Here is a 25,973-nt window from a genome sequence, read left to right on the forward strand (position 1 = left end):
ATTTTAGAAGTATTACTTTGTCTTCTTCACTAACTTATGCTGATATTTTTATGGAGGAAGCCAGCAGACTTCACTTCATGTGTATCTTGTGCTAAGGTAGATGTTAGAATCAAGTCAAGATCCTATGAATAAGGTTACAGGAGTACATTAGTCAGGACGTTTGTGTACATGCAAGATTGTGAAGGCTACTATTTATTTAATTGGTTAAAAATACAGAAATGAACTACCAAAAAACAGAAATGAAATTATAAGTAGAAAATAATTTTGTTGTTGTAGTCATTAGTTTTCAGACTTCTTGACTATTGAATTGCTTTCATATTGAACAAGGAATTTAATTGCTAAAATGTGGCCAAAACACAAGAAGTGCTACAATTACCTCTGGAATTCTGAGTCTCATTTGAGAGTTCAAAGCATCTCTTTAATTATGTCTTTGTCTGCTCAGCTGTTCTTTTTGTTGAAAGAAATAATGCAGTTTTTCAAAAATAGCTAGTTGTGTGTAATAGACAACATGAGTTTTTATTCAGTAGTATACAGATTTGAAAGAAGTCCTTGAATTTGCCATATAGAAACAAGAATTTCCAAGCCGCTGAATTCAGCTGCAATTAAGAGAGTTGCTTTCTGTTACTCTTATTATTCTAATTAACAATAGAAAGAAACGGACAAAAGAAGTTTCTTTCCATTCCATTTAACTTAACTGAGGAACAATAATAGTCATAACTTTAGATGCTACACTTTCTAAACTTGATTGTCCCCATTCCTGCTAATGTAAAGGCCACCAAGGCTGCTCCCTCGGTGGGCCAGGTGGGCCAATCAAGAAGAATTCTTGTCACTTTTGCTTCCATTGCAATCCTTTTCTCTCCAGCCAGCATAAACCACTACAAAAGCAAAAGACTAGCGTAAAGCTAGAGCTGGCGGCACTGAAAAGAAACCATGCCTAGTTTGATTCATTGCAAGCCTGTCCTCTCCAGCCACTATAAACTAGCTTTATGCTAGTCTCACTCTGGGGAAGCTAAGAAGAAATCGTAGTGGTTTATGCAGGCTGGAGAGGAAAGGATTGCAATAGAAGCAAAAGTGACAAGATTACTTCTACTTGATTGTGCCATGTGACCCAGTGAGGGAGCAGCCTTCTCTACCCTGATTTCTTGAGCTTGTCAAAAGGTAAGTAAGCGAATGGAGATAGGGGAGTGGGGATGGGGAGGAGTGCATGTAACCCAGTATGATGGCAAAACAGGCCCAGTGCCTCTTAGGACCTAGCAAGGCAGGATGGGAGAATAATAGGTGGGTAGGTGGCAGTGTCTCTGCTGTCGGTCATAAGGGCAAATTTTATTAAGTACAATCCTTAACTACAATTTTATTTGGGACAGGAAATGAGAAATTTATATAATACAAAATCAACAATACAGTATAATTTGTTATCAAATATCTAGATTAGTTTTCTAGCCCAGCAAAGACTTGATAATCCTGTGTTGACTAATTCCTTTTGGGCTGTGGAACTATACAATAATTAGAATTAGTAACATTGTCGAGTATCTGTGGAATGACAAGATGCAGCACAGTCATCTATGAATGTCTTTAGATGCAGTGAAGCCTATCAGGTTCCAGTTAGAATACCATTTGCAAAGAACTCTTTAAAGCTGGTCATATGTACAACATGATACACTAAAATACTTCCTGTGTGACTGAGGGCAATAAAGAGAATTTCTTTTAAAGGTAGTCCTCAATTTACAACCACAATAGACTCTGAAATTTCAGTCCTAAGTCATTGTAGTCTTCAGTAAAGTATTGGAACTATTCTTTTACAACTTTCAGCAACCTGTTACAAGAAATTTGCAGAGCATTTTGAGATGCAGTTTGCTACCCAGACACTTGTGGTGGTTTGTCCTATCGTTTGTTGTCTTGCCTCTTTCCCATCATGGCTACTTTAAATTAGCTTAAAAGGATTAACTGATGGGTTCAAGGTTGGGGGAAAGCTTCTTTGCATTAGGACATGCTCCTGGTTGTCCTTAAAGAGGTCACAATTTAACCCCACCAGGAAAAGGCTTTCTTGGATCTGGGAGATTGCAATTGTCATCTAGGATTGAACACATGGGCAAGTATTTCTGCCTTTAGGCTTTGGGAATTTTAAAATAAATAATATACAGGAAATCCCCAAAATTTCCATTGCTAAGCAAGACAGGTGAGTTTTGCCACATTTTATGACCTTTCTTGCATAGTTATTAAATGAATCGCTGCAGTTGTTCAGTTAGTAAAACTGTTATTAAGTGAATCTGGCTTTCTCACTGTCTTTGCAAAAAGTGATCACATGACTGTGGGACACTGCAGCCGTCACAAATAAATGCCAGTTGTCCAGGGTCCAAATTTTGATTACATGACCATTTTGATCACATGAGATGCTGCAATGGTCATAAAGCACAAAAAACAATCATAATCACTTTTCTTCAGTGCCATTGAAATTTTAAATGATCAGTAAATGAATGGTTGAAAGTTGAGGACCACCTGTATAAACATTTTTCATAAAATATTTAGATTTGCATACACATTACATATGGCATGTGCACAAAGGTGTGTTTTGTTGGATGAGTCACAAGCTTGTAGACTGACTATGGGAGGAGAGAAAGTAGTAAGTACACAGTTAGCTCTATTTTGAAAAAGAATAGATAGTTTGGATTGTTTTTCCTTACAAATGAATGTCCAAAGTGAAGAAAATTCAGAAATGTAGTCTGGAATCAAAGTACGCATGCAAATAAAAATTTTACGTACACTGTTTTAGAGAAAATCTGGCCATGACAAGTCAATACTGTAAATTCCAATTTATTATATGGACTGCTGAAGCTGACACAACTATAAACTGTATCTCAGGGCAAATTCTTCTTTGTTTTTTAAAGTTAGTAGCTTCCTGGTATAATCAAAGAGGACAGGAAGTCGAAATAAAACATAGACAATCTTAGTGGGACAAAACAGTTCTTTCAATCTGTTTGTCACCCTCACTCATGCATGAGTAAATGCATACAAAATTATTTTAATGACCAATTTACTAAAACTAATAATATATTTTAAATAGTTAAATTTGCATGTTAATACAGGTCAAAAACTCCTATCAACATACGTTTCACTGGGCATTATATTGTACAATTAAATTAAAATTTTAAACACTACCAGGTTTATACATATTAACATTTTAAATATTTGACTTTTTTCAAAATTTAGAGTTTTTCAAACCATTTTTCTAAATTGTAAATATAGAAAACAAGATTTTTTTCAGCAACTCAAATCTTTAAAACTCAAATATTTTTAACAATATAAACTCAGACTCAGTTCTTTTGTACATAATTTAAGTATGTAAGTCCTTGCAAAACAACCCTTCTTACTAAAGTTGAATAAAGGGGAGGGAGTATCATTGGTCTGCTGTTATATTGGACTTCGTCGCTGAGAATCTGATATGAAATCATGTTGCAGGGATCCAACTTGAACCATTAAGCTGTTATTTAGATATCCCCAGTCATAGGATTCAGGAGAGAAGCTAGAAGATAAAAACAATGGACTTTGTGAAAAAAAGTGAAAGTTTAGCAGTGTTTCAAGTTATGCAATTTTATAAAGCTCTTCAGATGCATTTTACTGCTCATATTCTGACTGCGTAGACCTGTTTGCTTTAGTCCTGTTCCTGGAATAAATTCTAAGTGCATCTGACTAGACATTTGCTTGGCCTAAATTTTATACATAGCTGTTAATCCAGGACATGAAAAATTTCACTTTAAGAATTTTCAATTATGTACAGTTTTTATTTATACAAAAGGCATTTTTATTAACAAAGAAGGAATAGTACCAAAGGTATTTTGCTTATTGATGATGTATGTTTGCAACATTCAGTAAGAGCCTGTAGTACAGTGGACTAAAGCACTGTTATTAACATCTGCTGCTTGCACTTATTGCAAGTTCAAATCTCACCAGGCTCAAGGTTGACTCAGCCTTCCATCCTTTCAAAGGTAGGTGAAATGAGGACCCAGATTGTGGGGGCAATAAACTGACTTTGTATAAATATACAAAAGTATGAAGGCTATTACTTAACGCATTGTAAGCCGCCCTGAGTCTCCGGAGAAGGGCGGCATATAAATTAAAGCAAAAAAAAAAATCATAACCTGTAAGGTTGAAGACTTTTCAGTTCTTTGTGTAGATTGGTTCATTGGTGAAGTAATTCATTTTCTTCTTCTAAATTGTATGATTTATTGATGGAAAGTGTAAACCCTTCCCCCCAAGATTTTTCTGTGGCATACACATACAAGGTTAAAGTTATATAAACCTAAGGAAAGTATACTGTGCTGCATATAATATGCTATGGTAATTGACTGTAAGATATGCATGATTATTGTAAACAAAATATCAGTCTGTGTCACAAGTCTGTTTACTTGTGTAATTGATTAGTCCACTCGTAATGGGATTTTTTAAAGAATGTGGTTATCCGTTTCACCAGTTGTTCTAGTCAAAACACTACCTGCCTACTTTTTTTTTTTTGCATTTTTCTAGGACCCTGAAGCTCTTTGTAAAGTTATGCCATTCTTTTGCAAGATCTATACACATATGTTTGTCCTACCTGCCATATATGCCATGTGGTGATATGCTCCATGCCAAATCATCATCACTGTCATATCTGCGAGGATTGTCAAAGAAATAAGTTCTTGGGTTAAAAGCATGGGTTGGTACTATTCCTGGATTTGTCTGGAGAAAAAAGAAAAGTTATTTATAATTAAAGCTATTTGTTGTTGTAGAAATTTGTTCTTTGATTTCTTTTAAAAAAGAAAAATGTAAATACTTAGAATCATATATTAGAAGGGGACATTTAGATCATCAATTCAACCCCTAATCAGTACAAAAATCCAAACTGAAGCATCCTTGACAGATGGTTATTGTTTTCCCATGAATTATCCATAGTTTGGAAGTCCATGTTCCCTCTGGGTTACTGGTTCTACTGTTGCTCTTATGGTTATCCCCTAATATTCAGTTGAATTCTGCCTTTCTGTAACTTAAACCCATTCGTTTATCCTGCATTCTGGAATAAGAAAGTACAGGCCTTGATTTTCTAATCTGACTTTTTTTTAGATGTTGGAATAAAACTATCATATCACCATTTAGGTTTTTTCAATGCTAAACATACCAACTCCCTCAACCTCTCTTCCTAGAACTTCATTTCTAGTCATTTGTATATCCTGATTATCTTATCTACACCTGGTTGTAATTTTTTCTGTATCTTTTTAAAAGTTTGTACCTAGACTTGATACCGAAATTTGAAGTCAAGTCTTGCCAAAGAAGAATACAGTAAAACATTAATTCCCATGACTTGGGGGTTACACTTCTGTCAATGCAGAAATATAAGTCTGAAATTACATTTTCCTTTTTTTGTAGGAATCTCATACAGCTGCTGTGCAATCAATTATTTTTCCAAGATCTTTTTCACAAGTAGTGTTTTATAGCCTGTGCATATAATGATTGTTTCATAAGTGATGATCTTTCTACTTGCCTTCTGTTATATTTTACTGTTACTTTCAGCCTACAAGCTATCAAACTAATGTTGAATGATAATCTGGTCTTCTGGTATATTACCTACCCTCTATAATACCCTTCGGATATTATCAGAAGATTTAATATGCATACCATCTGCTTCAAACAAGCGATTATTTAAAAAAAACTAAGATTAGAGGACCCAGGACTGGTTTTTGTGGCATTCCTTTTGATAACTGTCAGCAGTATGATAAATCCTTGAGTTTACTCTGAATATAATTTTCACACTAGGCCACTTATTGTCATGCCATACACCACATATACCAAACAGCCTTACTAATCAGCATGACATGTGGGACTTTATCAAATATTTTGCTAATGTTAAGATAGGCTAACAATCTTACAGAAGTTATATAGTCAACAGCAAGATCAGATTGTTCTGGCAAGACTCTTGACAAATCTGTGTTTATTTCTGATAACTATCACATTGTTCTAAGATAGTAACAGATAATCCCTTTAACATTTGCTCTAGAGTTCTCCTAGTATCAACGTCAGACTGACTAGTCTATAGTTTGAATTTTTTTTTTTTTCAAGGCAAAAGGAGGATAAGGAACTTTTGCTATTCTGAGAGTAATTTTTAAGATCCAGCAGGATTTTTAAAGCTATCTCTAAACAGCTACAAGTAACAAAATGTTTTAGGGGTCCTGTACATTATGCTTTACATATAAATGATCAATTATTCTTCCCGTAGTAGAAAATATTTTATGTTTGGAAGGAGCCTTTCCAATTTTTTTCTTAGTAATTCAATTGCTTTGACTGTTCAACTTCTCAAATAAAATTTTCTACCAGTCAGTTTGAGGAATGGTCTGATTTACATTGAATTTCAAAATAATCACTTCCTCTTTTTCACGGATATATTTTTTCTTCATTTCATTTGTCATTAGATCTATCAATCACTTGCTGTTAGACTTCTGATGTTACAAATTGAATATATAACTTCAAATAAAAATCCACATCAGTGATTAGATCATGCATAATATCAATAAAATCCTTTATCTGTCCCATATACAAAATTATATATAACAGTGTATCTTTTCAGTGACATTCTGGTATGTTGGTTAGTTTAAGCTTATCCTATTTTGTTTTTAGATAAAACTTTGATTCAATGTATATTTAGCTTTCTTTAGACTGTGTTACTAATGGTGAGGTTTATGTTATTTGCAGATGAAACTTTGACAGATTTATGGGGATAGCAAAACAGAATAATGAAAAAAAACCCTCAGTGAAAATTGTTTCCGTTGCAAAGTTACATTGATAGAAATCAAACATCAGCCTACATCTTCTATTAATTTAAAGATTTTTTTCCTTTCCCATATAAACATTTGTTTATGCAGATAAGTATTCTTTTAAACTATTACACCTTCTGGTAGCTTACTGCCAGAATATGTAATATTGCTAATTTAAGAAAACTGGAGAAGAATTTTCTGTTGACAGTTGGTTTTCTGGTAGTAAAACACGGCATGTTGAGATTGCATAGATATCTCCATATATTTATACAGTATGTACATCCCTAATGTTTTGTTTCTGACAAATCGTACAAACAATATTGTGCAACAGAGATTGTACAAATAATATAAGATAGATAGTTTCTAGAGCTCAAGTTCCCTAAGTAATCAAGGAAAATTAACAAAAATTAGGAGCGAGGTTGAACTGAAGAAAAATACAAGGGAGAAATGTCAAAGAAGCTATGAATTACTACATCCTCAATTATGAGAAGTGAAAGAAACATTTTTGTATAGCTGCTAATTATAAAGAGTTTGCCTTGAGAATTGCTGATTATTAATTGCTGCTGAGTAAGCAGAAACAGATGAATGGAATGGAAAACTAATGAATATAAATTCAATGAATACAGAGGCTGATGAATATGAATGAGCGAGCAAATGGAAAATGGGAATTTTACAGAAGAGCTATAAAAGAATTTGAGCTGCAATTTTTTTTACAGTCCTTCTAACTGAAGCTGAAAATGGACAGAGTTTAGTTACCTCATAGTTTACCAGCAATGCTTCTGATATGTTTGTATCCTTGGCAGAAAATAAAGCATGCATGTGCAACTTTACTACAATGCTAGGGAAAAAAAGAAGTAGAGGATTAGAGCAGTGAGTGGCTGTATTCCAACTCAGAAAAGATAAAACTTTTCTTAGATTAAGCAAAAGTGGCAGCAAGAAATGACATGGGGGTGAGGGTGATATACCAAAAGCAAAGGAGTGAAGGGGACCTTACTCTGTAGAAAACACTGATGAACCAGAAGCAAGATGTTCTGTGCTGATAGAATTTAAGAAGAGCTTTAAGACCATCAAGAATGCTGTTACAGTGGGAGACCATGATGAATAATATATGAGAGATAGGAGCACTTCAGAGCAGAACAAATGGAATTGATACCTGCAAATGGATAAAGAGAATTGTAATTGTTTGTGATTAGCTATGACAAAGAACCAAAGGTAATGGGCACTAGATGAATAGGATGCCTTTTAAAATGTATTATTTTAGAGTCATAGAATCAAAGGATTGGAAGGGATCTTGGAAGACTTCTAGTCAAATTCCCAAATCTTCCAGAAGCACAGATTAGGAATGTAATGGTGCACTGCCAAAATTCATCATACAGGAACAAATGATGCTGCTATGAGTGGCTTCAACTTCTTTTTTCCCCTTGTTACAATAAATCTTGATATAATGTATTATTTCAATATAATGATTTTTCTATAATATACTTAAATATTATTGACATTCTATTCTTTAGATAACAATATAGAAAATAGAGAAGAAAAGGTATTCAATCCAATATTAATTACAATTTAGGATATCTGCATTACAATTTTATATAAAGTTGAATATAACATTTTAAAAAATCAGTGACTTGCATCAACACTATCTTAAAAGGTTTTGATCTTAAATTAATTATTTAATATTAAAGTCTTATTGCAAATGGAGCAAATTGAACAAGAACTAAAATACCAATACAGGTAGTCCTTGACTTATAACAGTTCATTTAGTGACTATTCAAAGTTACAACAGCATTGAAAAAAGTGATTTATGACTATTGCAGCACCCCCATAGTCACATGATCAAAATTCAGATGCTTGGCAACTGACCCATATATATGACGATTGCAATGTCATGTGGTCATGTGATCATCTTTTGTGATCTGACAAGCAAAGTCAATGGAGAAGCCAGATTCACTTATCAACCATCTTACTAACTTAATAACTGCAGTAATTCACTTAACAACTGTGGCAAGAAGGTCATAAAATAGGGCAAAACTCACTTAACAACTATCTCATTTAGCAAAAGAAATTTTGGGCTGAATTGTCATAAATCAAGTATTACTTGTAATTAGAAAAAGAGAAAAAAGAAAATTTTTTAACCAAAAGCTGAATGAAAGTTTGAAAATTATATACACACAAAGTGCAATCAGAGACAAATCACCAAGAAAGATATAATATGTGTTGCCTAGATTTTAAAGTTGGCATTGGAAAAGTTCAAACTGATGTTAGAGATAAATACTAACACACACACACACAAGCTTGTTCAGATATGTTCATAATAAGAGAAGAAGAAATAATATATTAGCTTATTGAAGGTGACAAACAGTAACAAAAAAGAAAATGAATAATTATTCAATTCCCATTTTGAGTCACTTTTCTCTGAGAAGAGCATGTAAGCTTCCCTAGGCAATTGTATGAAAGAATAGGCTTCTAGCTTGAGTTTGACAGAAAATTGGCAGGTAGGAAATACTTATTTCACAGGGTGGGAGTGATGCAATAAATAAACATCTGAGAGTTTATTGACTCTCAGACTACTATTTATTAAGGTGTTATGACCACAGTGATATTTTAAAAGCAAATAAAAAAATGATGACTTAGGGTTTGCAACAGTTAATTTATTCTTAGAAAAATCATTTCCTTTATAATAAGTAAATATTAAGACATAGGTATAACTTACTAGGTCTTTTGTAGGATTTCGAACACGGAAGAAAAACACCACCAAGGAAGTGGGGAGAAGTTCCCACACAAACAAGATTATTCCAAATACTATATAGCCAGCATCACCCAACTGGCATTTCAGATCTGCCTGTTGCAAAATTAAAGGGGAAACGGTTTAATATAGTCAAGTATTAAACGTTTGTAAGCAGATAGTGAGATGAAACCTTATCTGACAAGCAATTTTATAAGATTTGTGCAGCTTCCAAATCTAGATATTTTCCAAATTTTCTCGACCTAAATAAACTACGGTAAAATGCATCTATCTGAACTATTAATACTTATTGTTGAGCACATTCTTCTTGTCAGAACATAACAATTAGTGGATGCTTACTGAGTTGTATCAATACTACAATCTGTATTAGAGATATGTACCCAAGCAGAAGAATACATTCTGAAAACAGCTTCAAAGTGTTCAACTGTAGCCTGAATCAATCATGGATACATTGATTTAATCCAGAATCAATCAGATTGACTAACACATAGGTAATCTACATATGAATCACTTGAAAGCATGCCACATTTAAATACATTTTAAAATAAATAATAGGATTAACTCTTCTTGCTACACAATCCCCTTTCTTCTAATCTGTTAATCCAGATTAGGAAATGTTCCCATTGGTTTATCTGATATATTGTAAAATTTTCATCACAAAACTAAACTGAATGAAATTTAAAATTCTCCTTGGCTAAAGTATTGCTGGCATACAATACTCCATTAAAATTACAATAAGGCTAACATTCAATTCCGCCCATTATGATTTTCTCAAAGTAAATCATAATTTTTTTTGCAAAGGGCAAAGTGACTTATGGCTTCCCTGGTTTTAACATACTCCAGACTATGACTAATAGGGACGTGGTGGCTCAGTGGCTAAGATGCTGAGCTTGTCGATTGAAAGGTTGGCAGTTCAGCAGTTCGAATCCCTAGTGTCGCGTAACCGGGAGAGCTCCCATTACTTGTCCCAGCTTCTGCCAACCTAGCAGTTCGAAAGCACGTAAAAAATGCAAGTAAAAAAATAGGGACCACCTTTGGTGAGACGGTAACAGCGTTTCATGCACCTTTGGCGTTTAGTCATGCCGGCCACATGACAGCGCTGGCTCTTTGGCTTTGAAATGGAGATGAGCACTGCCCCCTAGAGTTGGGAACAACTAGCACATATGTGCGAGAGGAACCTTTACCTTTACCTTTTAGACTATGACTGTTCAGTCACATATAAACATTTCCTTCAATCCTCCACTGAAGATTCCATTCTCATTTTTATGAAAATGATGCCAAGTAGTCTTGTAATTTTTTTTTCTTGACATATGTAGTTAAAAGATCTTGAGTTGGTAACTGCAATGATGTGGGAGCAGGGAGGAAGGATGCTTACTTTTACACCATTAAGTATTGGTATCTAAACAAACATTGTATTGTCAGAAAAAATTGCTACATAGTACTTGCCTGATCAGATACATTGTACCAATCATAATCAAAAGAGTTCATTGCCTTATTTTGAGAAAATGATAAAATAACCAGGTTGTAACAGGCTCTTGAGGTATACAGTAGTATAACAGTTGCTCCTATTGTTGTTAACTGGCATACTGATGATCCCTAGAGAAGATATTAAAACACAGATATTAAAACACACTTGTCTACTGATCACTAAAATGTTCAAGGTTCTAGTTTGAGAGAAAATTTGTAGTCAAATCTCAAGTCATTTTGGACCATCCTAAGCATTGTGCTGGAATCTAAAAAGTGCTGATACCTTACAATATATTTCCTTGGAAAAGAGAAAGTCATGTTTTTTTGGTGGGGCAGGTAGAAGGAAAAAAACAATAAAAGATTGTCTATTTAATGTTCCACAATGGGAAAAAATATATCACATCATAGTGGAAAAAAAGTTAACGTAATTCAGAAAAAAATTTAAGCTCTGAAAATAATTCAGTCTGCTTTTTCTAAAGCAGGAGAATAGATATGATATTAACCTGCTAGTCAGGAATTATACAAGTTATTATGCATATCTGTTGGACATCTGGAAAATGTTCAGCATCTTTTTTAAATGTAATTTATAAAATACAACAAATGCAATCTTACAAATCATTACACTGTCCAACAAGGTAATCATAACAGTTGCAAAATCGTGTTCATAAAACAGTTGCAGTAGAACTACCAATAGGGCATAAATTAGAGCATTTCTAATAACAGAATACTACAATATAAAGGATAGGGAGATAACTTAAAGGAATTTTTTTTTTTTTTTGCTTTAATTTATATGCCGCCCTTCTCCGGAGACTCAGGGCGGCTTACAATGCGTTAAGCAATAGCCTTCATACTTTTGTATATTTCTACAAAGTCAGCTTATTGCCCCCACAATCTGGGTCCTCATTTTGCCTACCTTTGAAAGGATGGAAGGCTGAGTCAACCTTGAGCCTGGTGAGATTTGAACTTGCAGTAATTGCAAGCAGCAGATGTTAATAACAGTGCTTTAGTCCACTGTACTACAGGCTCCTTTGATTAAATTTCCTTAATCAAAGACAATTAGCTCCTATATCATCCCTGGAGAGGGAGGGGAAAAAAACCCTATAAAATAAAAGGAACCAAGGTTTCTTTGAAAAAAAGACACTTTTTTCTCTATCTTTATAAAACCATTTGGAAAGAATAAAATCTCAAGGAATAAACAATAGCACTCTTAGTGTTAAAAGAGAAAGAGCCTGACTTCACTCCAAGTAAGAATATAAGCAGTCTGCTTAATCAGTTTTAAAGCCTCTTTTGTCCACTTATTCCTTCATTAAATTTTCAGTGATGGAAATGAGAAAGATAATACAGTCTTTGGTTACAACTGTTGAGAAGGGACAGATGGAAGTTCATTATTGTTCCAAGTCTTAGACTGTGGTCCTCCAGTCATCTGATTGGATAGAGGATATTGAAAATACCAGATCATGGCATCTGAAATACCAATATATGCTGCCCACTGACAAAATTGCTGAAAAGTTGAGACATATGCAGATCTCATAAAATCTCTCTGCATTCTAGATTTGGGGCATTCGGAATGTTTAAAACATTTTTAACATGAAAAATGTTCTATCTTTTGCTTCCTTAATGTAATGAAAAATCAAATGATAATGCCACCAACTTTAAAAGATTGCTGACTTCTGAGCTAGGTCTTTGGAATGATTTAGTACGATTCTTTTTATTTTGGCAGCTTTGATTACATTGCATTGATTTACTATGATAGACAAATTGGTGATTTTTTAAAAAGCAAATATTATACAAATTGGTATGGAAGATGCAGTTTGTCAATATTGGACAAAGTGAAGTTTATAATTCAAAGAATAAATTTCCTGATTACTATTCATGTTTATATGTTGTTTCAGAACAATCTAAGCAGAACATATTCTCAAGAAAGTATCCACAGGAAAACAGTTGCTCTTTCAGATAATTTTTTTTCAATACAGGTAGTCCTCGATTTACAACAGTTCATTTAGTGACCATTCAGTTACAATGGCACTGATAAAAGTGACTTATGACCATTTTTCACAGTTCGGACCTTTGCAGCATTTCAATGATCATGTGATCAAAATTCAAATGCTTGACAATTGGTTCATACATAAGACCATTACTGTGTCCCAAGGTCATGTGATCTCTTTTTGTGACCCGACAAGCAAAGCCAGATTCGCTTTACAACCATGTTACTAGATTAACAGCTGCAGTGATTCACTTAACTGTGGCAAGAAAGTTCATAAAATGTGACAAAACTCACTTAACAAATGTCTCACTGAACAAGAGCAATTTTGGGCTCAGTTGTGGTTGTAAGTCGAGGACTACCTGTACATGTGTGTTGAATATGCTTAAGTTTGCTTGTGAAGAATTTGAGATAACACAGTGTTGTCCTGGATATTCCTATGTCAATCTGGTTTTGGAGAAAACCATTATGAAAATGCTGTTAGATACCCAACTGAAAAAAAAAAATCTGATATTTTACAATAAGCTGAAATTTAGAAGGTCATAATATCCCATCATTTAACAACTTTGCTTTTTCCTTAGATCTAGATAATAGAACAAGACTATTGGCAATGAAGCCCTTCTTTTGTTAAAGTTTAAAAGAGGGTTTATTTTTACTCAGGACATTTAGAGGTTTTCAGAGTTGTTTAAATGGAATGTAATAATTTTAGCTGATTAGGTAAAACCTGTAATTGATTGATTTCAGATTGATATGTGCATGTGTGTGTTATCAAGTTAGTCGGGATCCCTGGCAAATACATAGACAAGTCCATTCAGGTTTTTTTTACAATGTTTTCAGAGGTGGTTTGCTACTGCCTTTAAACTGATTACAAACATAAATTTTATAACTTTATAAAGAAATAGAATAAACTATCAATTGGATTTACCCCCACTAATTTGATTAGACACTGAAGAAAAATCCTGCTATTCTTGAACAAGATATCATTCACTTATCTGCATTGGAATGATTTCCCCATACTAAACAAAAACACATACACAACACAAAAAAACTAAGATGTACAATACCTTGGATTCCAAGTAAATATTTGCTAAGGTCATTTTGGAAATCTTGTAGAGACAAATGGAGAGTGAGATGGCACAGAGTACAAACAGAGTGTCATTTATAGCAACCCTGACCAATACAATTGTCCTCCTTTCTGAATTTTCTAATTTCACAAGCACAGCACATGTTAAATTCACCAGCAGGAAAAGTAGACTGACCACGAAAGACACCAAGTAGAGGGGCAACCTAAGCAAGGAGAGGGAAAATAGTATTAATTTTTGCAATTATTATTTTTAGTAAATATTAATACAATACTAAATCAGTCTTCCCCAAATTGGTGTCTTCCAGGTCTGTTGGGATTCCAGGCTGCTTGAAAAAGGTTTTGTGTTGCTCAGTTTTTCCCAGAAATGCATAATATGCCTTCTATTATAAAATAATATATAACCCAAATTTCCCATCACTGAATTTTCAGGAATACATTGGACTGTATCTTGTCATTTCTAAAGTGACTAATTACAGTAGCTTGCACAAACCAAGTCACTGTAGCTGAATCTTAACTAAATTTTCTCAGAAAATTATTACAAATTAAATATAATTGTAATTTTTAAAAGTAATTAAGCTTTCTTAGTCATGGTGCCTATCAAGGAGCAGCCTCTCCCCCCTCCCCCGCCCCCAGATCTGGAAGGCCCAAATCCACTTAATCTTCCTGAAGGCTATGAATACCTGACTCTTCCTGCAGGTAGTTGACTAGGATGGTAATGAGCCCAATATAAGTGTAAGTTTCTTATGGTGCCCAGCTATTGTATTTCATCTATTTTTAACTTGGTTTGTATTTGTGTTTTGAGGTCTTATTATGTATTTTAGGGTATCTGTTGTTAGCTGCCCAGGGTTATACATATACAGTATGGGCAGCTTTGTAAATTCTCTAAATAAATTAATAAAAGTAATTATTTCTCAGAAATACATGGGCATGTTTTGTATTCCTAGAAATAAAATAAAACATGTCCCAATAGTATGCAACTGCTTTTTTTTCCTTCATTCATGGTGGAAATATGTTTTTACCTGTATTTAAGTAATTCTGGTGAGTATTTAGATTTAGCTTTGAAAATCACCTGTAAGAAAATGAGACTGTGTTATTAAACATGCAATGCATAGTAGGGCTGGCACTGTCTTGTACTGTGAGTTCATTATATTTCAGATGGATGACTTGGCCACATACGTAGCAAAACCATTGCGCAGCTCCTGCACTCTTGCTTTCAGATTTGCAAATGGACAATTTTCTATGTGGCAGTAAAATTTTATTCATCAGTGTATTTACAGGAAATATGTATCTTATCCTAGACAAAAAAAACCCTGCAGAAGCTAAAGTAGCTTTGTATACAATCAGAGAAACCAAGCAAAAAGAATAACTATGATCATCCATTCAAGGGCAAGTTCTTTTGAAAGGAAACAATTCTGTAGTAGTGCTTCTGTTCTACCCCAGAGTTCCTCAACCTTTCCAGTTTTGCAGACTGGTGTGGGGGAGGGGGGAGAGAGGATGGTTCTGGACAAGTGATGGGCAAGCACATGGGTGCACATGCTCACCAAGTGCTCGCACAAGGGGGAATGCATATGTGCAAGCGCTCACCTGCCATTTTGGGCGGCCCACTTTTCAATACCTCACAGCCCGGTAGGGGGCTGGGCCCAGAGGTTGGGGACTCCTGTTCTACCTTATCTATTAGTTTTGTGGTGATCTGATTGTTTATGCTCCAAGATTAAAATAGGAAACCCTGTCTCAGATTGAGTTCATGTTGTAGGAACTGCCTGGATTCAGCCATTTAATTTCTTGCTATTTTTGGCACTTATCTTCCTCTGGAGTGCTTTTCAACTTTCCAGTCCAGCCCACCACCCTGGGATTGCTTGGTGATCTCTCAGACCAGGTGCTGTCCCACGTTAAGATCAGAAAAATGGCCAATGGGGCAAATGAGGCTCATGCAGGTCAGAAAAACACCAATGCTTGCTTTCATGATTGTCATCGACCCTTCCTGACTACTGCCTGGGACTTCGCTATCTTTAGCTTTTTGCTTGTAGATTGCTTTTTTATTATTATTATTAGAGGAGATTCTGTTAGTCACAGGCAGATGGGTACTCTCTTATTCATTTCTTTTTAAATAAAGGAAATATTTCACCTTTCCTTAAAAATAACCCCTCAAAGGCATCATAATCTTTTTTCAGAGTTGCATTATATAACATAGAAAAAGTAGGAGCAGGGCATATTCAAATAGGCCACATATACAACTTTGGCACTACAAGAGTAATGATGTAATTTTATTTATTTCCCATGTTCAATTTATTCTCAGAAATTGCAGTTTCCCTTCCATATATCTTTGTAGCACAAGCTTCCTCAAACTGGTCTCACTTCAGGTTTATAGCTTTCAGCTACTAGAAATCTCATCAATGATTGAGGAAGTTTTAGAGTTGAAGTCTACATATCTTGAAACTACTTAGATCTGTCATGTATTTCAGAAGCAAAAAGTCAATCTGTTACTCATAATTATTAATCATGCTTAATAAGAACGTTCAGAGTGATATAGAAAACACTTTTTCTCAAAATTTTCCTTCAATATCCTTGAATGCTAAATCTGGAGCTGACATCCCCCCAGTTAGTAAAAGAACTAAATAATTCTCCCCCCTCCCCCAGATGAGATCTGCACCTTCATTTCTGGGTTTGAAGCCCTGACACTTCCACATGGCCAGGAACTCCAAAGGGGAGGGGGGGCACATGGATTTGTCAGACCCTACCTCCTTCCCATACCCACCTTGCTCCTTTCCTTTTCATCTGGTTAACTGAATTTTAACTTTAAATGTATGATTCTTATTCTTTTTAATGTTTTACATGATATTTTAATTGTATGACTAAAAACCACCTAGAGTGGCCTCAATGAGATGGGCAGCATAGAAGTATAATAATAAATACATAAAAATAAATAAAATATTTCCAAGTTCACAACTTACTAAGAATCAAACAAAGAGAAGTCACAAATGTTCAGTTCTTTTTTAATATTATATGATGGGTCACATAATCTTTACGATCTTGGGCCAATCTTTACAATCAGTTGGCTTGGCTTGGAGTGTTCTGATCCACCTTTATTGCATGTGTGCTCTTCTCAACCCATCTCCGTTATACTATTTTCCTGAATATCCCCTTCCCTTCCCCAGCTGTTTTTAGGATGGTTCTTTGGGGAAATTATAGCTTCTATAGCTATCATGCACAATTGATTGTTGAACACTTCTATCCTGGCAACATTTTCAGAAACAATCTGAAGATGAGCCATGATTATCTTCACTTCTGTAGATGGGTGGCTGAGAATAAGAAGGAAAAATCTCATCCCTGTCCTGCTACAAGCTTTGTAGCAACAGAAATCCCCACCCTCTCACTCCACATCTTGGGAGCTGATACTGCTGAGATGTAGAGAAAGAAAACTGAAATGACAGTAATTGGCGCTACAGTTACAATACTATAAGCAGTAAAACATCTGTAACTCTTCAAATAACTTATCTTCCTTCATTCACAACACACAAATTTCATAATGGAGTAGTATTATTCCTTGCCATATGCCAAAGAAACAGCAATTCCTTTTCCTTTAAATACCACCATCAAACATGTATCTCACAAACCTAAGCAACTTAATTTACCAGAAACTTCAGCCTTATGGATGTGTTAGCAACTCATCTTACATCTCTCCTCAAAACCACTTGAAAACTGAAGAAATATTCACCAAGCAGAGGCATTTCTAGATATGGATGAGTGGAAATTCATGCTAGCCTATCAATCCTATTGGTGATCTGATTTTCCAGAAGATTTCTTCAGTATCAATTTAGCCTAAGACTGAATCATAGGAAAAGTCAGTTTGAGATGGGATGTATAGTCATGTAGATTTTGGCCTAGCTATGTCTATGATTCTTTGTCCAGGGGTAGAGCCTAGCAACGGTAGGAAGGCTGAGCCATAAATAGTATTATTGGATTTGATAAACATCCCCCACAATCATGGAAAAAACATTTATTTCAAGTGAAAGATCCTTTAAAAGGGACTAGCATATTCTGCATCTTTCTCTAAATATATTTTGTTCCATTGCCTCCTAATCTTTTCCAAATGTATCATATGTTCCAATTCAGTAATCATACTGTCCAATATTTTTATTGTCCTCTAAATCTCCATTTGTTTCTACTAATCTAAAAATTGAGATTAAACTATAATTAGTATCTCTCAACTTTGCACAGGAAACTCTTCAAAAGTGATATGCTTAAGGATGATGAGAGTTGTAGTCCAGTACAACTAAGGATAATGCCATGGAGGGCACTTCTTTACAGGCAGTCCTTGACTTACAACCACAATTGAGCCCAACATTTCTGTTCTTAAGTGAGACATTTGTTAAGTGAGCTTTGCCCCATTTTATGACTTTTCTTGCTATAGTTGTTAAGTGAATCACTGTAGTTTAAGTTAGTAATACGGTTCTTTAGTGAATCTGGCTTCCCCACTGACTTTGCTTGTTAGAAGGTTGTAAAAGGGGATCACATGACCCCAGGACACTGCAATGGTCATAAGTATGAATCAGTTGCCAAGCATCTGAATTTTGATCACATGACCACGGTGATACCACAATGGTCATAAGTTTGAATCAGTTGCCAAGCATCTGAATTTTGATCACATGACCGCGGTGATACCACAATGGTCATAAGTTTATAACTTTTTTCACTGCTAGTGTATCTTTGAACAGTCACTAAACAGGCTGCTGTAAGTTGAGGACTACTTGTACGTTATGATCCAATTTCTATATGCTGTAGTCAAGCAAGACCTGATGTATAACACAACCAATTATTATTATTTTTGGCTGCACATATCATGTTCAAATCAGACTTAACTGAACAGTTTTATCTGGATGCTTTAAAGAAAAGGATAAAAACACAGAATAACATTCATGTACAAACATATACGGAACGGAGGGCTTTGATAAAACAGTATTCATTTAAAGGTCAAAACATTCTCAGATTAATCTTGATTGATGGACACATTCATGCAGTTTTCCTGGCAATAATCCAGAAGTGAGTTGCCATTGCTTTTTTCCAGAATGTTTTTTCAATCTCTCAACCTAGCCTACAGCCCTGATATTCCCTGTTGATCTCCTATCCAAGGACAGATAATCCTTGACTTAGGAGGGTAATTGAACCTGGAATTATGGTCATAAATTATTGCAGTCATAAGTCTGCATGTGGCCGGATGTGATTTTTCAACATTTTTTGTGGTGGTCATTAAGTGAATGCAGTGCTGGTTAAACAAATCCATTTTCTCCAATGGGGGTGGGGGGGTTTGCCCAGAAACTAGAAGTAAACACCAGAAATCAACAAAAACATCACAAATCCTTGTCACATGATCACAGGACACTGCAAACAGCCATAAAAGTGAGTTGTTTGCCAAGCATCAAAATGCAACCATATGATTTGCATAGATGACAGAGAGAGTGTTCTCACCCTTCATTTTCTATTAGACTGTATACAAAAGACAAAAAAGGATAATAGAACAGAGACAATACAATGCATGCTACAAAATGTGTAATACGTTGGATAACAGAAATCCTGATATAGGTGGAAAAACATGTAAACTAAATTCTAGTCCTAAAGTAGAACGGATATGGGTATGAATACAGAAGTGAACTGAGCCAGTGTTTTGAAACAGGTTTATGCTTCCTCGGTATTTTGTTGGCGAGGGACTTTATTGAATTTATTTAAAATACAATGCTTCCAAGTAGATCTACATTATATGTAATACACACAGGATTTTTCAATATATTGTCCACTTCTTCAGTCAGTCAGTTTTGTCTGTTTGCCTGAAATGGTATAGAATCCCCTGCTTGAGCTAGGACTAGAAAACCTCCAAGGCCCCTTCCTTCTATTATTCTGTTAATCTGTTATTATGAGAAAAGAGCAAGATTCAAAAAGGATACAATTCAGTCTTCCACTACTTTTTTCCTACAACTTCTTCCTCCTAAGCTTTGCCCATCATGGCTCAAAATCTAAAAATAAACCCAACTAAGATAAACAGTCATAGAGGCAGAGATTGCAAGAAAGAGTTGAAAGGCAAGAACATATTAAAGCCTTTCTTCATTCATTCCTTCCTTACCACACTTCCATTACTATTGTCTCAATAGGTTGTAGCACTTCACCAATCTTGTCTAGACATGGGTCAGCCCTAGTTAGTATTGGAAGGGAAGACTATCACGGCAGCCCAGAAACTGTAGGCTAGAATGGGAAGTTGAAAAGTGCTGTGAAAGAATGAGATGGCAAACCATTTCCAATATCATTGCCAAGAAAAGTACTGTACATAGATGTGTCCATAAAGTCACAGGAGTCAATCAAGAATGACTAATATTCCGTTTTAAACTTGTATAATAATTATGGGATTTGAAATCCAACACATCAGGAGCACCACATTGGAAAAGTCTATAGATAGTCCATAGTACTATAGATTGAAAGAAAGACTCGGCCTCTTTTTCTGCCAATTAACTATTTGTTAATTATTCATCTTTCTTAGCATAATTTCAGTGACTCTTAAAGTATTTCTTCTGTCATATTAACGAACAGTGTGTATAGAGGGAATTCTTAGCAGTTTTGCAAGTATTTCCTAAGTTTTATTAACATTTAGTAACTTGTTCACACCAAGCAGGCTGGATTTAAGGCACACTGAGGCACAACCTGTCTTTCCATTTGGATAAAGATTGCCTCTGGACTGAGTGTGTGTTCCTCGCCTGCCTTTTACACTTGCCCATGCATGTCTGATGTGACAATGTAGGTGTAAATAGTTAAAGGGGTACTCTGTGGCAACAGGCAGACTTACAAGCCAAACTTGTCACCTGATGTTTATCTGAATCTCTTGACTATAGTTAAGTGGAATGCAATCTTAAACATGTTTACCTTGAATCACAATTTTAAATGTGCTTCTCTGAATCAATTCCCATTATATTCAGTGGGAATTATTTAGAGTGAAATAAACATGCAAGAACAGCAGTTTGACATAGTACTATAGATTTTGGCAATTGTTCTACCTTAAATACTTGTTACTTATTCACTAAACAGTAGCCAAACTATTTGTTAATGCAATGTGTGAACCTGACTATATTCTTTCAATTTAGCCTCTAAGAAATAAAATATGCCAAAACTTAATTGGTTTCTATGTAATACTTTTGCAAGTCCTTGTTTACTATTTCAATACAATAGTATTAAAATAGTAGTAAAACTTTATCTCATTTGCATGTAATGAAAGACTGATATATCTGTGAATATTAAAGCATTTTTAATGAGTGGTTCTGGTCCAAGTTCACAATCACAATAAAAGTTATAAATCATTATAATATGAAGCACTGAAGCTAAACTTCAATCAACCTTCTATTAAGCTGAAAAAACACTGAAGTCAATGAGACCCCTCCCTACTTCCTATTTTAAAATAATGTTCTGCTTAACTTCTTTAAAATTTCATTAAATCTTTTTTTCTTCTCGTTTCTAAAAAAAAAAAATCTCAGTAAAGCCTGTTTATTACTAAAGACTAAATTTAACATCAATATTCCTTAACATTTATTTGATGTATTTCAAACATTAAAAGTGTATAAGTGTATAAGTGTATGCATTTCTTTCAGAAATGTTTCCAATTATTCACACCACTGCAAAACAGGGTTGCTGCCTCTCTGAGCATGTTGTTAACTGAAGGATCCTTAAGAATAGTTTGAGACTTCCTATCTCCCTGATCCCATTTAAAAATTTTGCACCCGTGTCCAAGAAAAGATTTGCTTTGCATGTAAAATCATCACTACTCACTTAACAACAAGAAAATAAAATTAAAGAGATCCATTTGTGAACCATGTAATTTTTGGTGAGAAAGAGGAAGGAGTTATTCCCAAGTGGATAAAACAAAGCTTGATGGAAATCTTGCTTGAAAGTAAATGGCCAAAAATCTTGGATTTATTTTATTTTTCCTCTCCCTCCTAAGAGCAACTGAGATCCAGATTTCCTGCTGCATTATGCTGTATTGTGAAACCTTGTAAAATCAGCTGGTCTGTCCAATTGGCTGAGTAAGAAGTTTTTTTGTTATTGCTACTGTCTCTGTCTACAAATTAGGGCTCCTCCTCCAAATGTCCACTTTTACGGGCCGGTAGTAGTCTCATAGCTTCCATAAACGGGGGTTCTAACTAACATACGAACCCGCCTGCCATTGTCTAAAGTAAGATATTCGCACAACATCGCGTAAGTGCGATCTGTTGCCGTAGCACCGCGCCAGTCCGGCCACCCGAGCGCGGGAACGGCCGTCCGTCCGTCCGTCCCTCCCTTACCTGGGTGAAGTAAAGGTTCATAAGCGTCAGGGTGAAAAACTGGAGGCACACCGGGAAGCAATAGAGGAGCCAAAAGGCGAAGGGGCTGAGGGAATTGGCGGCGACAAAGTCCTTGAAATAAAAGGAGAAAAGCACCGTCCGAAGAGAAGCCCAGAGCAGGCACAGAAATAAAAAGACCGTCTGATAGCTAAACCGCTTGTGCCGGTAGTGCAGGACCAGCCAGAGCTGGATGTAAATGAACAGGAAGAGGAGCGAATAAAAGACGGTGTAGGCAACGGTGAGACCCAGCTTCACGTACGGGGGCACAGCCGGGCTCAGAGTAGGCAGGAAGCTGCCGTTCCTCAGTGCGTCCCATTCCAGGGCCTCCATCGGCGCCCGGGATTCGGGCTGGCGGAGCTCGGGCTTAACTTTGCCGACAGTGGCTCCTGTTGTTGTTGCTGCTGCTGCCGCTGCCGCTGCCGCCTTTCATCTTCGTCAGGAGAGGAACCGAGCGAACGAAAACAAGCCGCACTTCCTCTTTGGCAGCGCACTGGTGGCTGGAAGCACATGATCTCGGGACGGAGGGATTCATTGGCGCGTCCTCCGTCAGCAGTTGGCCGGGAGCAGCGCGGGGAGAGAGAGCCGCTGTTTGGGGACGCCCCCTTCTCTGGCTCTCGGACAGGGAATGGTGTCCCGTCCCCCTCCCGCTCTCCGTCCGCTCCCCGGTTTTCAGCACAGCTTTGTTCTTCAGCCAGGGGCCTGCTGAGCGAAAGCTTTCAGCCCATTCCAACGCAGTCCAAGATGCCAGACCGCCTTTTTAATTTGGCGGTCTTCTTAAGCATCACATTACATTTCCTCAAGTCCCCAAAACTTTAACCTTAGACTGTCTACTCTAGACCTCACCCCATTCCTAAGAGGTCTGTAAGGGGCGTGCATAAGCGCACCAGCGTACCTACCGTCCCTGTCCTAATGTTTTCTTTTATTCGTATCCTTTACATGTATTTATAATTATGTTTACACTTATATCTGTCATAAAATGCGTGCTTGACGAAATAAATAAAATAAAAATCCTCCTCCTCAGTTGTGGGTCTCTCTCTCTCTCTCTCTCTCTCTCTCTCTCTCTCTCTCTCTCTCTCTCCTGGGGATGCTAATTGTTCTGAAGGGGGAAATGGATGACTCGTCTTGTTCGTGTTGAATTTCCACCTGAGGCAAGGCAGAGCCTCGATCGAATAACTTTACAGAATCCCCGTTACTATACTTGGGAGCCCCAGTTTGTTGAAGAAAAGAACGTTTTTCAAGTAAAAATATTACGTTGGGCATTATAGTTGCACCTATTGCTTGATTGTGATGTATTTTTAGTTGCTAAATTTGCAGTTCCTGTCAATTTGTCTTTCCTAATTGCATTAATGAATTTGTCTCTAACAGATTGAGTGTTGGATGTTGGTTGGAGAAACCTGGAAGGCAAAACAATTTTCTATCTTCAATATCCTGTATTAAGCCAAATCAGATCCTTAAGGAGGAATCTGTTCTTTGTCAGAACTGCCAGAGACATAGGTATAGGGATTTCAGTCCTGTTATGACAAACCTGGAGGTTATGTTGTATTTGTCAACTGGATATGGGAGAAATGTAGAATAAAAGTTTATATTTCAGATCCTGGGGACCCTTCTGAGAACAAAAGTGGTTGTCCTATAACCCCATTAAACTGAGGATGAAATTACACCCCCTTAAATTTCATGCCTTGGGTGGAGAAGTGCTACAGTAGGAGGGATACCGTTTTAAAGATATCAAAACAATTGTAGATCACAGATTTTTCCAAGCAAAGAATGGAAAGAAATACCTAAAACTAGAGCCAGGTTATCAGAGATAAAGATGAGTGTATTAACTTTAAATAGATTAGCAACTCCTCCTTTTATATTATCTACCTTTAGTGATCTCCCAAAGGAATCTAGTTTTTATAAATATGTTTTCTTATAAACAAGAAACAAGAAAGGAAAAATAAACCCATTAATTTTTTTAAAAGACTAAGAACCAATGGGAGAAATTTTAGTGGCAGTGGACTGATTAGCATATTTGGGGAAATCCAAAAGTAAGTTTCAAATTGTCCTCCTCACTTAGTTTCTGAATAGATAAAAGATAAGGTAGGGGTGGGAATGCAATTGTCAGAAAATCCTGGGGGGAAATTTGTTTGTCTGTTGGAATTCAAATTACTTTTAATCTGATTTATTGCAGAATACTAGGTATGTTACAAGGGGCATAAAAACAAACAAAGCTTTACTATTATATATAAAGCAACAAAATGTCCCAATAAATATAAGTCAGAATATCAAAACAGTAAACCAGTGAAGCGTGCCTACAGTTTACAGTGCTTGGACAAATAAGGACATTCTCACTTTTTTTTTATTGATTCATATGGCCACCCATCTAATGAGTGTACAATAAAACTATAAAACAGTAATATGTTTTAAAAATCAATTATTTTCCATAAAATTTTAAAAATCATGCTTAAAGGCTAAGGAGAACAGCAGATGTCAACAGTATTGGAGCTACCTCAATACCTGACTGGCCCATGGTTTCTCCAGGCCTGATGGCATAACCAGATTTTGAGGGATTTCAAAAAATCAGTAGGGATGGAAACAGTCTCACTTCATGCAGGATGATGTTCTATAACAGGGGTGTCAAACTGGCAGCTTGTGGGCCGGATGTGTCACACGCAGGCCATGCCCACCCCAGCTCTGTGAAGGGAAAAAACTTCGTGAAACATCACGTGAAGGCAACGTGACACCATGAGTTTGACATCCATGTTCTATAAAGTGGGCATTATGGCAGCAAAGGCATGCCTTCTGGGTCCCACTGGCTCCCTATGGTAGAATGTAGTCAGGATTCTGCTCTTTGAGCAGGAGTTGCAAATCCCGGAGGAACCCCCCCCCCCATACTTTATGCACTGGGTTTGTTTGAGCACCAAAGATGGTAAAGTCCCAGATCTGGAAGGCCCTAAAACCCAAGGTGAGTAAATAATTCAATGGCTAATATACTAGAGTGGATCAGGAAGACCCAGATTTAAGTCTTCTATTCAACCAGAAGGTCATAGGATGAGCTTGGAACAACCTCTTTGATCAATCTTTTTCCTTGGGTTGTTCTGTGGATAAAATGAGATAGGAATGTGGGATGTATGTTTATAACTGATGGTGACATCAAAAGACAGTGAGATATCAAAATACAAACCAATGGTGAAATGTAAAATTTGTTACTAACGGTTCTGTGGGCGTGGCTTGGTGGGGGGTAATGTGACTGGATGGGCATGGCCAACCTTTTTTTAAAAAACTTTTAAAAGCATTTTTTTCTACAACCTCTTCGGCCAAAGAAGTTGTAGAAAAGATGCTTTTAAAAGTAAAAAAAACAGCCTATGATGATCAGCTGGGCATAGGGGGGAAGAGGGATTTTTGCTACTGGTTCTCCGAATCACCTGCCGCCATCGCTACCGGATCGGACGATCCGGTCCAAACCGGGAGCATTTCACCCGATACAAACCACTTCACAAACACATAGGAGAACAAACCAATCAGGACAAGATTCAGAAATCCATCTGCATTTGAAAGACAAAGGTCATTATTTTGAAGACAG

The 25,973-nt window shown here is 36.2% G+C and overlaps 1 protein-coding gene across 1 annotated transcript; it reads right to left on the reverse strand.

The window, feature by feature from the left end:
- Positions 1-2,832: 2,832 nt before the first annotated feature.
- On the reverse strand, positions 2,833-22,920 carry GPR137B (G protein-coupled receptor 137B). The gene is given in 8 exon segments (XM_070950768.1): positions 2,833-3,520; positions 4,589-4,713; positions 9,493-9,617; positions 10,968-11,121; positions 14,038-14,260; positions 15,077-15,126; positions 22,373-22,779; positions 22,782-22,920. Coding segments are annotated over 8 exon segments (1,335 nt in total). The 3' UTR covers positions 2,833-3,408.
- Between the last annotated feature and the right edge of the window lie 3,053 nt (positions 22,921-25,973).

This window comes from Pituophis catenifer, unplaced genomic scaffold (genome assembly GCF_029215685.1).
Source record: "Pituophis catenifer annectens isolate HBS135680 unplaced genomic scaffold, rPitCat1.0.hap2 SCAF_1, whole genome shotgun sequence".
In the NCBI taxonomy this organism is placed as follows: Eukaryota; Metazoa; Chordata; class Lepidosauria; order Squamata; family Colubridae; genus Pituophis; species Pituophis catenifer.